At 48.4% G+C, this 15,271-nt stretch overlaps 1 protein-coding gene across 4 annotated transcripts in view; it reads left to right on the top strand.

Annotated features, from left to right (window-relative positions):
- LOC131669120 (nephrin-like) overlaps window positions 1-15,271 on the top strand; it is a 132,115-nt gene that overhangs the window by 76,316 nt on the left and 40,528 nt on the right. For all 4 annotated transcript variants that reach the window (XM_058943764.1, XM_058943761.1, XM_058943762.1 and 1 more), the window contains exon 2: window positions 12,575-12,704. In XM_058943764.1, the coding sequence (XP_058799747.1) occupies window positions 12,592-12,704 (113 nt within the window). In that variant the 5' untranslated portion in view covers window positions 12,575-12,591. The remainder of the gene's footprint in view (window positions 1-12,574; window positions 12,705-15,271) is intronic.

Here is a 15,271-nt window from a genome sequence, read left to right on the forward strand (position 1 = left end):
TCTTTTTTTATACAAACAAATAAAATCATTTGACCTGCATGTCATTTCGATGGATTTATCCAGCAAAGCGGTAACACCTAACTCGCTGGCTCGCCACATTCTTTTACATAACGCAAGCATGGAAAATGCATATTCGTCGTCGATGAGGTGGAGTATGTGAGTATGTTAAGTGGTCATGAAAATCGGACTGAAAACACATCGCATTCCAATGTAGCACTCGTCATGAAAAAACTTGCGTAGATGTGCAGTATCAGCAGTGGCAGCGCGAACTATACAAGAAGAGTAGAGCGGCACACAGAAGAAGAGAGAGAGAGGAGAATATTTTCGCAGCTCGTTTAACATTCAGCGTGTGCAAGCCGCTCGGCACGCGCTGCCGCCAAGTGCGGAGAGCCGAAGCTTCTTCCTATTTTTCAGGGCTTCCCTTTCCTCACGCCCACCTCATTCATTCTTCCCCCGTCTGCAGTTCCCTTTCAGTTCTTTCAGATGGCTTGCTCCCTTTCTCTCTCCTCTTTCTTTTTATGGTCGCCCGAGCTCCAGAGAAAAGAAAAAAATGGTTTGTTTGGAACGTATGGACGAGGCAAGAATTGGTGAGATATGGCACTTGAAATATGAGGCAACGAGGCTGTCGCGCTTGGATTTCCCTGTTGTGTTTGTGTATGTTATTCATGGATGTAAGTGTTCCAAGATAGAATGGGCAGTAATTTTATTTACAAGCACTCGCGCGGCTTTCCGACATTTATTTGATGAGACGGTAGAAGCGTCTGACTAAAAATGCTCATTACTACTTGGGAGCGTTTTGCAGGTTAGTCAAGCAAGTTTTATGCGCAATCAATCGTGAAAATTTTCATGGCTATTATTTTCGCAGTTATCCTCTTCGATCCGCTCGAATATTCTGCTCGTAAAACGCGCGCTTTTTCACGATAAGAAAAAGAAAATCGAAGAGTGAAAGGGGAAGAGAGTGAAAGAGAATGGCCAGCATAATCTAGAACGATAATTCCTTTGTTTTCGGTCGATGGCATTACCCGGGCCGAACAGCCGAACATCTCTTTACCGCCAGCTTTGAGCACAAGAGCCTTGTTATAACGAAGCTTCTCAGTCTTGCTCCTTACTCATCATTAAATACAATATTCGAGCTAACAATTAAATCTGCCGGAGTTTTTAATACTACTGTTGAGTGAAAAGGGGAAGGTTTTCTCCAAGTCTGTGCATTATAGCCGAGCGACGAAGAAAAAACAAGATTGAAAGAGAGAATAAGAAGGTGGAGAAAAAGAAGCGAGGATAAGATTTATCAAAGATTTATCGTTCTTGCGCAACGATGAGACGAGCCCTCAGGCCTATTACGATCCACGGAAACGCTAACATGGATGGATGAGCGTCAGCGCCGTGCGCTCTTTCTTCTTTCCAAGGAGTCTTGTAGTTAAACAACGGCCGTATGGTCGAGTGGCTGAGCGCCGAGCGGCCCCAATACGCCACGTCGTCGGGAACAAGCGTGACGCAAGCATGACCGGAACATCAAGGACGACGATATTTGCGACGAACGGCTTTCGCTCCCTACTCCGGCCTATGCTGATTATGCACGCGGAATCGACGGATTCTCGTTTGTTCAATGATCGACCAGCAACAGACCGTTGGCTAGTTATGATTAAAAGGACACTTATCGCTAGCACCGGCACTGACCAACTAATTGCATTTGCCTGGCACTCGGTCAATGCAAGTCATCATTTCTGCTAGCGTTAATCAACCGGATCATGCCTGTTGTGCGTATTTCCTAGAGCAACCATAGCGCTTCTCTGAAACCTCCCATTAACCAAATAATACCCTTTGTCCGAGAAAACTCGGAGAACTCTATCAGCCGCTATCTTTCCGGGAAATCGACTTTCATATTGTTTTTATTTCTACGCGCGGGCGGAGTAATAGCGAGGCAGCTAAATTGGCCTCAACAGGGGATCGTCACCCGCAGTGCGATAGCGCGTGCAGAAACGATCATTTTCCACGGCGAAGAGCCGCCAGAGATGCAAAAGCTCGCCAAATCAAATCGGCGAATTTTAATCGCGATAAAGCCACGCTCGATGCAGCGCACACGATTTCCTCTCCAAATCATATTAATCGTCGGTATATTTTACGGGAATACGAGCACCAGCCAGATCATTTGTAAAAACTATTAGCTTTCACGACGCAATAGTAGCTTGGCCCGCACAACCACACGCGTGCATTCCTAATGATTTCGCAGATTTTTTATACTGCAATCTAATGACACTCATTTCCTGTCTGACATCTGACTCTATGTATTTATATATAAGCTCGAGTAGTCCGTGCATTCGGTGCAAATTCACCGAACGCAAATATCTGACACTTATGAGCTGCGGCGGCTGCTGCTGCTGTAGTGCGTTTCACTCCGAAAAATTATGTGACCCCCGAGCGCGCTTACCATTACTTTGCAAACGGCATTGGAATGAATGACCGTTTTCTCCCTCTCTCTCTCTCTCTCTCTCTCTCTCTCTCTCTCTCTCTCTCTCTCTCTCTCTCTCTCTCTCTCTCTCTCTCTCTCTCTCTCTCTCTCTCTCTCTCTCTCTCTCTCTCTCTCTATCTATCTATCTATCTCCTTTCGCAGTATTGATAAACGAATGATTTAGTTTTATGCGGATTCTATTTTTTAATTGATTGAAACTGGTTGAAAATTGTTTTTTTCAACTTTTGCCCAGCTTGTTAATATATAGAAAAAAGACGCTATTCTATCTGTTAGCGTACAATATCTTTGTAGCCCAAGTAAACGTCAATTCTATGGAAACGTAAAATGTTGGTCGAATAAACAAAATGAAAAAAAAAATCCTCGAGAGTTACGAGATTATCGGCGCTTTGTGCTTTTGCCCTATTTGCCACAGGCTATACGGTTATTTTTATTAGCCAGCAGTTTTCCAGATAAAATACCGTACCATTTATAGCATTTTTCACAACAATTTTCCGTACATTGAAGCTGCATTAAATAAATATCACAGCGCAAAATTGTGCTCTCTCAATTCTGCATTATACTGTGTCTAGATAAATTTTTCACGATTTGTTTTATCTTTGACTTTTTGTCGAGTGATTTTTTTAAAATCCTATTTTAAATCGTCACTAACTTTTCTTTCTTTTTATCTGAAAGCTCATTCAGCGTTAATCTCAAGGCCGAAAGTAAGCTCGCGTCGTCGTATTTTTGCTAGTCTCGCCGAGTAAGTAACTAAGTAAGATAGGTATAGAGACGGCTTGGCTAAGGAGGCTCTTCTCTCTCTCTCTCTCTCTCTCTCTCTCTCGCTCTCTCTCTCTCGTTCTCTCTCTCGTTCTCTCTCTCGCTCTCTCTCTTGCTCTCTCGCTCTCCTTCTCGCTCTCGCTTTCGTTATTAACCCGCCGGAGGAAGTTATTAGTCCTGCCGCTTCCCCTTTCTCGTTCTCAACGCGTTATTTGGCGAAGCGAGCGAGACACAGGAGAGGCCCAGCACAACTCGTCCTCAGGGAGGAGCGTGAGAGCGAGAGAGAGGCTTTAAGCACCTGAAACTCCTTAATACACTGCCGTGGTAACTCGCGGCGGCCGAGTAAGAGAGCGAGGGAGAGGGCCGGAAGTTTGAGGATAGTTTCGGAGAAAATAAGGACTACAAGAGATTTCCATTACCTGTCCCAGTTGGAGCAAGTGGCCCAGCACCACTAGATGGCAGCCGACGACAGTCTCTATGCCGCTGTTACTGTTACCCAGCTGATCCTTCGCGTTTGGCGCTTGGCTCTTGGCTTTTACTCGCTGTCTTAAACCATTCAACCTCCTGACTGTATAAATATTCAAAACATCAGTCGACAGACATATTTTTCTGTGTTACTTTCGATACACTGAAATAAAAAATAATAACTACTATGATGACTATTCAATGGATTTGAACAAAAATTGAATGTTGAGGAAATCCATTACTGGACCATTGGCCAGCTAAGTAATTTCCAGCCAGATCAGACAACAACGCATTACTATAGCTGTCCGCTGTATACTGTTGGCTTGCTCCTTAATCACTCAGAGCAGGCGCTTTCAAATTAGGCTTCGCAATAGACATGTACACGTGTGCTCGCACACAGCGAAATATCGGCGCCTTGCCTGCTACACACACCAAGCTCTGAACGTCAAACTTGAATTCCCTCCCGCGACTCAACTAAAACGACGTTTCTCTTTCGGTCTAAATGAAACTTCGTGAAATGTTTGCAACTTGAAAAGTGACAAAAAATTACGGTAAAGACAGCTTGAAATACTCAAGTGGAACATAGACGACGGAGAAAGAGAGAGAGAGAGAGAAAGGGACAGCAGGTAAAAGTAGAAAATTTCCATCGAAGATTCAAGAAAACCCCGATGGAGCAAAAGTATCAAAGGCTTCTTCCATTTCGTTCTCGAAGAGAGATCGAAGTATATATCCTGACGCTCTCAGCGGCCAAAGTTCGACAATCTCTCGACTTACCGAAAACTTCACCGCAAGCTAAGCGAAGAAATCTAAAGAATCGAGAGGGAGAAGGAGAGCTATGGAATATCGCTTTTGCCCATCAAGAAAGGGAGAGAGAGAGAGAGAGAGAGAGAGAGAGAGAGAGAGAGAGAAGAGAGAGAGAGGAGAGAGAACGTGTTAGCGGGTAGATAAAAGCCTCGGCGGCGGCACACTGCAAACATGCATCTTACGGCCGATTCTTACGCCTGATTCGCATCCGTTATCGATCTCCAAGTTCTGCTATATAAATTTCTCGTCCGACATCTATTGGCTCGGCACAACTCGGTATGACCTACAGCCGCGCCGTGCCAAATCAATGTAAGTAATTCTCGTTGTAGGTCTTTCTCGAGACAGACCACTTAGCTTGATTCTTCAGCAGGACTCAATAACCATTAACGGCAGCGCGCGCATCAATAAAGCCCTTGCAATGCTTAATTCAGCAAGCAGAGCTGTGCGTCCGTTCGACGTTTCACGGAAACGCTGCCGACCGAGGTAAAGAGGGAATTGCCGAGGATCACGTAATAGAAGGATCATTACCCGAAGAGGGCGTAAAGCATGTCCGTATTAAACATGTAGGAACCGGCGATGACCCTAAATCTTACCTAGATTCCACGGGACTCTCTCTCTCTCTCTCTCTCTCTCTCTCTCGAGCCAGCAAACTAGTCGATTCCCTGAGCTCGCGCGCTCCTGTCTTTCTTGGCCCACTCGACCCTTCTCCACTTCCAACGAGGGACTTTTACTTCTTCTTCTTCTTCTTCTTCTCCTAGGTTCGCCGGGGTTTCCGGGTTTGCCGAGCTTGCCTGGTTTGTCGGAGGGATCCTCATTTCCGAGCCTCTTTCATTGGCAAGACGAGATTTGATTAAACGTGCTTTCGGAGCCGCTCGGCCGGTGCTGCGCGACGAGGCCGATTGTCTGGTTAAACTAACAAGCCGACGCGGGGCGCTAGCTGACAGGCTGGATGTACGAGCAGAAGTAGCGTGTGCGTGTGATTACAGGCTAGTCGTGGGACGTCATTCCCGGCGAATTGATGGAAATTCCGCTTTGATTTGTTCAGTTAACCGAAAGCTGCAGCTTCCTGGAAAAGGAAAGAGAGGGGACAGGCAACAGTGGTCCAAAAGTAATGCGTCGTTGGAGCGATTGAATGGCGAGCATAGCTAGTGGTCGACCATAGATTCTAATTAGCCGAAAGAATTGCCTGTGTACGAAGACTGACTCTCCGATGAATGAACTAAATTGATTATTTACGCTTGGCTTGGCAACGGCCCGTTGCCGCCTCAGCTGCCGGTACGCGTGTATTGCAAAGGCAACGCCCGAGAGGAACTTTGACTAAGAAACTCTGGAAAATGTAGAAAAGAAAATTCAATTAACCATGAGAAAAACTTTCGACAGGATCTTCCGTGGCAGCAGCGGCGAGATGGAAAAAACCGTTTCGCCGTAAGAAGCCGTTCTTCTCGGTCCTCTATAACTTGCGACAAGGAAAAAGTGAAACAACGAGCAGTGGGACTGACTAGCTATACAGGCACTCGAGCGCTCGCGAACTTAGCAAAGTTACAAAGGACCGAGGACGACGAGCTTGCCCTCTAAACGGCCCATTAATAAACGTCGAAAATTCCGTACTACTTTCGTTCGCTGCTTGCCACGATAATTACTCCAGGGATATACGCACGCCTGCCTTTCGCGAGGACCGCACACATCTATTTCGAATATATTTCGTGCGATCTGTTCGTTTCCCATTCAAATAGCTAGCCAAATAATATTGCTCGGAGACGCGCAGACGCGCAGACAGTATTCTTTATAGTGCGGAGGGCCAAGTTTCTGAATAGGTCTTGTAAAGCCGGGAATAGCAGTAACGGGAAAATGGGGAAAATGGGTCGCTGAGGCGAACAATCCCGCGAGTCTGTTGGCTTGATCCGCGCGCGCGGATGGTGCATGTGTCGGGAAATATCAAAAATCGATTTCTCGCAATCTCGACTCATGCCGCTTCTCTGGCCGAGGCTTTACGGGGATTTCGCTCGCTCGTAGCACAACGAGAACGCAAGCGCAAACGACTGCGCGACCGAGGCAAGGGCTCCTGGGCGCCAATCAAACTCCAAAGGCGGTGGCTCCGAGAGAATGCATTTTAAAAAGTGCAGCGTATTTGCCGATTGGCTGTTTGCACAAGCAGGAACGACCGAGGCAAGCACGTGCGGTGCCGATCGAGTGCTCCAGTTTTCGCCTCTGGCGCATCGGCCCTGCAAACACCCGTGCCACACACACTTGGCGCGCTTGTCCATTTCGTCGAGGCAAATTGTCAAGCGACGTCGGCGACACCGATGCAACGCCATTGCTAGTCGATAGGCTCCAACCGGTATATGCGTGATAGGCATGTGTGTGCTAGAAAGAGCGCGTTGCAGGAGCATCGATTGCAAGTATTGGATGCATGCTCGAGTGCACTTTCAAAGCATGCCGAGCATGCGAGCAAGCAAGTACGCTTGTCGAGGCAAGCGTCAAAATCAAAGGGGGATGCTGGCGTTGCGAGTCAACAGCTAATGACAAGTCAAGCGTGAAAGTCTTGCTGTTGCGCCAATTGAACGGTGTTAGCCTAGCTGATGCTTCGCGCATTGACGTTTCATCGCGCGCATCCGTCCTTGAAATCAATTCATATCCCGACCGCATCGCACCTTTTCGAAGCCACGTGCGACCGGAGGAAAAAGAGTAAGAGAGAATGAAAAGGCCGAGCTCGAGAGGATTTTCTATAGCGTGTTTGGAAAACGCGATAAGAACTTGTTCCAAGGGAAAGGTGCAGTGGTTGGGTGGGTGGGGGAGGAGGGGGGGGGGGGGGGGGGGTGAACGGAGAAAATGGAAATCTTAGCAGCAGTCCACTCGGCTTGCCGCTTGTAAGCGAGGAGCGACCGGCCGAGGAGATCTAGCCTGACCGCCGCCGAGAGTGGTAATCTAAAAGAGTTAAGGACAACGGAGCTGGGCTTTAAAAGGAATAGAGAGAGAGAGAGAGAGAGAGAGAGAGAGAGAGAGAGAGAGAGAGCAGAGGCAGACCGGATAAGAGTCTATTTGTACGGCTCGCTTCGGTCACTGGGTGGCACTTTTGTTTTTTATCCGACAGAGACCCGTCCGACCTTTTTTCCCCTTTTCTTTCTCCTTTAACAAGCCGACCGTGTGTCCTCTCAAAGGACCTTCTTCCGACATTAATAACTCCCTAGCTCTCTCCCCCTCCCTCCAGTACATTGATTTCCACCGTACCCGTATCGATACTTTCCGCTCGTACACTTGTTCTCCGCGAATTAATTTTTACCGATACCCACGTAATTCTTGGCCAAGTCTTCTCGATACAACCAACGATCGATATCAATGCTTTTAGCACCATAAACATTAGTATTACGATATACGCAAGCAAGAACCTTATCGAGATCAAATCTGTCGTTAACGAGTTGGGTATAAGTAATTTGCACGATATTGTTAGAAGCAAATTATGTTGTCCTTCCGCGAGTGAGATGTCACTTGGTATCGGATATAGAGCGGATTTTACGAGCATTTCATGCATTTTAAAGTGTTATAATTTAGTCTCGAAAGAATTGCAAAGCTCGTGGTTTAGCGAGAAAACCAAGCACAACGGAAGAGGATATAGAGACGTGCGTCGTTTTCGGGAATTATTATCACTAGGATATATCCTCCCAGCCGGACCAAATGGTCTGCGCTACTCGGAGTAGCGGGGATATTTATTACGTAAGCACTAGTCCCCTTCTTGGAAAGAGCATCACGTAGCCAGGGCGAGGCTTATTGTTTCCAGCGGGTCAACCTTTGGCCGCGTGACGAGAATTCCTGGGCCGCTCGATACTCTCTCTCACTCGGCGTATGTGTGTGCCGCGTGCCCCTTTCCCGAATCGAGCGAGCTCGAACGACTGCCGAGATTGCGTGCTCTCCGGCCGAGTATTCCGCGTGAAAATAGGCCCAATCTGGTGGCTTCATTGGCACACTCTTGCTTAGCAGCGAGATTGCCAGCTGTGAAGCTCTTAAGCGACTAGCAGGGGGCGAAGCCAGCCCGCGGATTATCTAATAAATTCCAACATCTAGTTGCTGGCGAACCTCGCTCGAGCCAGCTCAGAAGTGAAAACTATGGAGAGCTTGCGGAAACTTAGATGAGGGCGACGTTGCTACAGCCTCTATCGGTTGCACGCGCTACTTGCGGTTAGTTTGCCAGCGATCCAACCTACGCAAATCCCAATTCTGAAGCGCGCAACTATCCCGCATGATGGAAACGAGCCACGCTATCGGCTCCCTCTATCACTTGCTCTCAACTTTCTATCGGCCGTGCTCACAGCTCTCCCGATGATAGCGGCCTGCTGATCGCGTCGCCTTCCATTTTCACGTATATACTTATATTATTCGACTGGCTGTGGTGCCGATTGAAAGCGTTACCAGCGCTTCGTAACGCGTCAATTTATACGTTAGTTCAAATATCCGGGAGCTTCGGTGACCACGGGTAAATTGAACGCTCCACTTAGCATCGAGCCGTCGCGCTCATTCGGCCATTGGAGTGGGAAATTGTCTTAAAGCAAAGTGGGACGAGCTAAGCGGACGCAAAGCGACCAAGCTCAACTATTCAATGAAAGTTGACGCTATAGCAGCGACGAAACAGCGCCGAAAGTACGATGAGGTTTTTTCTGTCTTTTCCGCTCATTCTTCGGTACGCTCGCGCGCCTATCTCCGCGACTCTATCTTTACGAGGGCAAGTGCCGCTCGGCTTATCGGCGAATCGGCGAATCGGGCATGAATCTCCCGTAAAGCTGAATGGCCATGGGCGAAGGAGGAGCACGCCGGCAAACCGAGCGGCCCTGTTTAGGGCCTAGCTGCGTCCAGGTGAGCGACAGAGAGAGCAAGAGAGCAGTTCCCTCGTCATTGCGCATAACTTTTAGCTGAAGCCGTCATCCCAGTAATCTCGTTGGATCGCTCGAGAAATTGGCCGGATTTTATTGTCTCATCAATGAATAACGGCAATACTTTTTCTCCCTTTGCCTCCGCTTTGTCTTCTCTTTTCATTTCTTACAACACTTTTACTGAGTATTGCACTCTGCGATACGGTCGCTCGCAAAAAACCACCATTGTCTTTCACAAAAGACAAAGCAACGTTTGATACTTCTCCTCTTCGCTGAGACCTTATTTTTTCAAGCGAAATGTAATATTGCATAACGAAGAAATTTTCATTAAAAATTTTAAGAAAAGCACTCAGCAGCTCTACTTTATAACAATTAATTATTCAGTTTGAAATATGACGTTGTGTGTCAGCAAAATGTGAATGTACTTATTAATGCCATAACGGCCTAGACTCGGCGAGTCTTGAACGACTGACTGGAAACCACGAGGTTATCGTGGTATTGGCTGAACTCTCTTTTTTTTTTGTCTTTCTCGAAGGCGGCACGTATAGCTGTACATATGAGCACGATAAAAAGCTCGCTGAGAGTAGCCATGTAAAGAAGGCAACAGAAACGCAGATCAGTTTCAGGTCTGCTTGGGAGGGATTGCGTGTGCGTGCGCTCGCTAAAGCCAAGTTGTGCGGCTTCTCGACACCGTCTGACCCGCGGATTATCGGCTTAGCCTACGAGCTCGCCGAGAGTGAGGAAGTGCAGCCGGCCGAGCCAGGCTTTGCTTGCGCTCAAGCTCCTGCACTAGAAGTGCGCAGCACTCGGCTCGCAGCTGAAAGCGGCCGGCCTCTTGCCATTCGACAATCAACGGTGGAACGTTGCGACGTTGCGACGTTGCGTATACACAAGCCCACTCGGGCGTGCTTCATATTTAATAAGCGTGCGATAATCCATTGGTCGCAACGTCGACGGCCATCGAGAAATTCGCTTGTGCTCAGGGCCGGCTCGCGTCCGCCTGCTACGTCGCTCGAGCAAATTGACGAGTCAATATGGCCCGGGGACGGTAGTTGGCACGGCCAACGGCTCGTAAGGAGCGAGGAAAAACAAAACGGATCCGGTGCGAGTTGTTGCCGTTGGCTTACGCTTCAACGCGTCCGTCGTCGTCATCGGCGTCGCCAGCGTACGGCCGTCACGGGGGCCGCGCCCCGGCACAATTTCCGGCCGGGATCAGAGCAGCGCGGTAAAACTCGAGGCTGGCAATAGCGCTATCGCTGCCGGCGAGAGAGGAGCTCGAGCTGCCGCGCGGAGAAAGCGAGAAACACGAGAGATGAGAGAGAAGGAGAGGGCGATGCCCCAGGGGCGCACTGCAACGACCTTGTTCCCGGCCGAACACTCGTCATCCTCGTATAGGTGCACGAGTCCGCGCACGCGCCAGTCAAACAAGCGAACAAGCGAACTAGCGAACTAGCGAACTAGCGAACTAGCGAACAAGCGCAGTAGAAAATTTTTCTTCCGCGCTCCGTCTCCTTCTTGTTCTCGCTCTCGCTCCCCTTTCTTCGTCTTTTCGTCGTCGCGGTCGATGCGTGTTCTTGCGAGCTGCCGGACTGCATGGTTAATGCGGCTGCACTCTACGGGCTTCTTCTTGGCTAAATTATAGATGAATATTGAAAGGGATCATGTTTTACGAGGGTAATTAGGCGCCGTTAAGGGGATTATCGAGTTTTCAGGTTAACGACGCTCTCGCGCGAGCTACCGAGCTCCTCGTTTCTTCAAACAAGCTCATCTCCTCTTTTCGCGTCTTTTTCCCTGCTGCTCCCTGTCCGAGCTACTTTATTCAGCTAGTCAACTGCTGGCCAACGATGCAATTTCTCTCCTTGGCTTTTCAAAAATAATCCCTTAATCGGCTCCAGCTTCCGACGCGAGCCAGTTGCAAAGATCGGGTCTTTTATCGAAGTATGGAGGCGTAACGTTGAGAGCACGGTCATTAGCGAACATCGGAAATGAAAAGCCAAAGGAATTTCAATATATAATATCGAGCAAGCAGTGGTCGAGAGAAAAAGAGATGCACTCCACTCCGCTGGGCAGTTCAGGGCTCGTGGCTCGTGTAACCAGGGCCGCGCCGCCGCTGGTGGGGAACTTGACGCGAGGTCTAATTAGCAGACCGGAGAGCCAAGGCGTAAAAAGAATTTTTCACGAGCCGAGAGCCGATAAAGTACCAAGAATATCTCTGGGCGCCGGATGCTGGGAGAAAAAACGAGCGAGGAACAGGGCTGCAAAAGAGGCGAAATAAATAGCGCGAGTAGCCTCCCTCTTGCTTCCCTGCGGCGATGCAGACTGCTACTCGCGCTGCCACGATTTTGGTACCGTGAATTTCGCTCCTGCTGAAAGTGGCTTCTGATATTTACAGTTTCTCCGGGCCACGGAAAGGAGAAAGCAAAAAGGCCAAAGCCGCTGACACCTTTGAGCGGCGCGCCTGCCGTGCCGGAAGAAGCTCTTGGGAAATTCTACTGAGAGCCAAGCTAGGCTCGCCCGAGTGCTGGCTGGCTGGCTGGCTGGCTGGCTGTTGCTTCTCTCGCGTACTTACGTATTCCACGAGAGAGAGACTGAGGGAGTGCAGCTCCTATTTTATTCGTTTATAAAGCGAGCGGCTCAATTGCTCGGCAAACAGGGAGGACGCGCTGTTGCCGCTAATGCCCACCGTCGTCGTCCTTCTCACAAATACGTCCAGACTGCGCGCCAGTTTCAAAAAATAGTTTTAGATTGGTCGTTAGATCTGATAATGGACGGGATGATGGGGAACAAGGCCGAGAGAGAGACTCGGAGAACGATTTAAAAAGGGGCACCGAAAATAAAGGGAAAAGTACGTAGCGGTCACGAAAAATACGAGAACCGGACGAGAACTCTAGCTTTGGCTCTTCGTAAATTTGGCCGGTCCGAGTCACACGAGGTCCGACATATTCGTGTCCGCTTCCGTTTCCCGTTCCTGTACCGTCGTCGCCTTCTCTTTTTTCCTTGTCTCGCAGACTCATCCGTCTCTCTCAGCCCCTCGCTGACCAACCCGACTTTCGGACTCATTGCTCGCGCTCGATTGACTCTTTCATTTGACGACGCGAGAAGCATAGTATCACGTAGTGCATGCCTACTGTAGTAGATAGTAGCTTGGTAGCAAGAAATAGAGCTGTGTTACGTTCGGTTCAGGTAGCGACTATCCGATCAGTGTTTCCTGTTGCAGGACCACCGCAACTCGCGATGGCAGTACTTGGGGGTACCGCCCATTTGCCCTGCGACGTTCGGGCGCCCAATCGCACCGACTCCTACATCCTCGTCGTCTGGTACAAACAGGACGTCAATCCTATTTTCAGGTAAGTCACCTCATTTTTCACTCTCGCTTGTTTCATCTGAGAATATATACATTGCACGAAAGAGCAGTTCCAAGAGCTTAGCTTGGACTGGAAAAAAATTATTCCATTAAGATAACAGCGCGCTGAAATAAAAGATTCCAATTAAAAGCTTGAATATTCATGATCGGTCTTAAATTTTGTAATTGAAGAATTTAAAGGACGTCGTGCTCGATGCAAGCACGAGCAGTAAGAAAGCGAGCGGGGTTGAGGGGGGAGGGGGGGGTGGCCTGGGGGGCGAGAAGGAGTTGCGAGCCGAGCGCACGCGAGACAGTTTTTCAGGAGCAAAAAAATATCAATCTGAAACGAGGCTGACCGCGAGCCCTCGCGCTATCGAACGAAAGAATCTGAGCGCGTGCCGCATTACACTTACAGACTGGATTAATGGTCAGCTGCGCTGGAATAAAGAGAGCAAAGTCGAACGAGGCCGCAACAATAACGATTTTCGCGAGAGACCGAGAGAAAGGCTCTCGGGCCGTAAGTAACGGCCATGTATTTCACACGAGTGGCCAGTAGGACGTGATCGAAGGCCCTTCTTCGATTTATCCGATCGCGAACGAGAGCTACGATAACGATAAGAGTAGCCATCTCCGAGAGGGCTTGAATCAATTGGCTCCTTGCCGCTCGCGCCACCTAATGAGGTGCTCGTGTCACCGAGTAATAGCCTATTGCGTAAACTCGGCCTGTTCATTGTCATCACGCGAGCTGCTCCTTCGAGCTCACCCTCCAACTGGGACATTCGTTTTATACTCGACACATTCGCACCACCTCGTAATTTTATTTTCCCTTATTATCCTTTTGGCTTTCGGTGCTCGGTGCTCTGACAACTACGCGTTCGTTCACTTTTTTGAGAGTGCAGCACGAGAATCTGGCCAAGCGACATTAGGCGCTTCATAAGAACACGCTGCGTAAATGGTAAAATCAACGTGTTGCATAAAAGACTAGTAAGCAGAGCGCTATTGGAAAATGCAGCCTAGCGTGATAGCAAGCTCAGCGCTAGTTATCAATTGAAACATTTTCGCAGAATAGCTTGTAAGCAGGCTAATTAATACGAAGGTAAGAGCGCGAAACAGGGACCAATAATTAACGGTATATGAGACCGTTGATAGTTGCCGAGACGCAAGTTTCGAATGGTACGCGTGATAATTGATTGTAGCAGGCTGCAACGAGCGGCAAAATTATTCAGTTGGATGAAAAATAAGCTGGCGCAAGATTGAGCACGCCAAGAAGCCATTATCGGAAAACTTAGCGAGAGATCACGTGCCTCGCAAGATACTCGCAAGCTCAACGCCAGTTGATCCACTTGCTTGCAGCTAGTAGAGGTAATTCGATGACTCGCGAAACAATTTTGCGGCGAGGAGAGCAAAAATGTTTTTCGAAAAAACCGCTCGAAAGAGAGACAGAGAGCAAGCAGGTGCACGCTTCTTATGCTAAGCGCGTGCTCGACATAATTTTTGTGCACGGATAAGGCAACCGGAAATTTGTGTAGCGAGGCCACGGTGGCCAGAGTTGTTCGAGCAGTCTCCAGCCATGCTATTCGTGCATGCTATTTTCTTGAATTTGTGCGACGGTTTTGCTTTGCTCCTGTCCTGGCCCTTACTCTTCTTACGGCTAAAAGGATTGCCCTGCACATGACCTCGGCAAATCGTTCCGCACTGAAACAATAAAAACTCAGCCGAGCGTATGGTTGGCTCGCTTGCTCGCTCGCTCGCTCGCTTGCTTGCTTGCTTGCTTGCTTGCGCCCGTTTTGCACGCAGCCTGCCCTTAGCTTGCCTCGCTGCGTTTATCCAAGCACATACGCGTAAACAAGCACCTCGCTTCCGTAGCTGTAAGCTCGGAATATTACAAAAATACCGAGGAGTGCGCTTTCACTTTCGTTGTGCAAACTCCGCTGTTGATTTGTTAAATATTGAAACGCTTGGCAGATCTTTTGCTATATTGCTCTCGTAACACTTGTGCAGCTTCGCATAGCGGCTTACTACATTCCTTATCGTCGCTTCAGAATTCTATCGTATTACCATTTCATTCGATATACACCAGAGTAAATAACACAATGGGCTTCTGCACAATAAATTATATTGTAAAACTTAATTGGACATAACTTTAGCTCGATTAAAAACACGATAAAACGAGAACTAAATAATAGTTTAAAGGCAACGCGAGTGCGCGTATATAATAAATTTAGCCGAGTAAAACTCATTATAGCGACGGCGCAACTCGCTCGGGCACAGTAGCGGCAGCAGCACTTTCAAAATTGGCATTTTCCCAACTTTTCAATGTCCGTTAAACACTTGCCGAATATAATTTAACCACGGTCAAATTAAATTATTAAGCGCTTGCTGGTCGGGAAAATCGCCGCCCGACAGACTTTATTATTCAGCAGTGTGGATGGAGCCGTCGGCTAGTGTTTCCGGCCTAGCAGCCGTATAAATTTTAAGCTCGATAAAATAATGGTCCAGGAGACATATTAAATTAGCCGCGATATCGAGCCACGAGCCAGAGCAGTCGATAAATTAATAAAGCAATATCGC

Source organism: Phymastichus coffea, unplaced genomic scaffold, assembly GCF_024137745.1.
Source record: "Phymastichus coffea isolate CEN01 unplaced genomic scaffold, Cenicafe_Pcof_1.1 PCOF00087, whole genome shotgun sequence".
NCBI classification, from domain to species: domain Eukaryota; kingdom Metazoa; phylum Arthropoda; class Insecta; order Hymenoptera; family Eulophidae; genus Phymastichus; species Phymastichus coffea.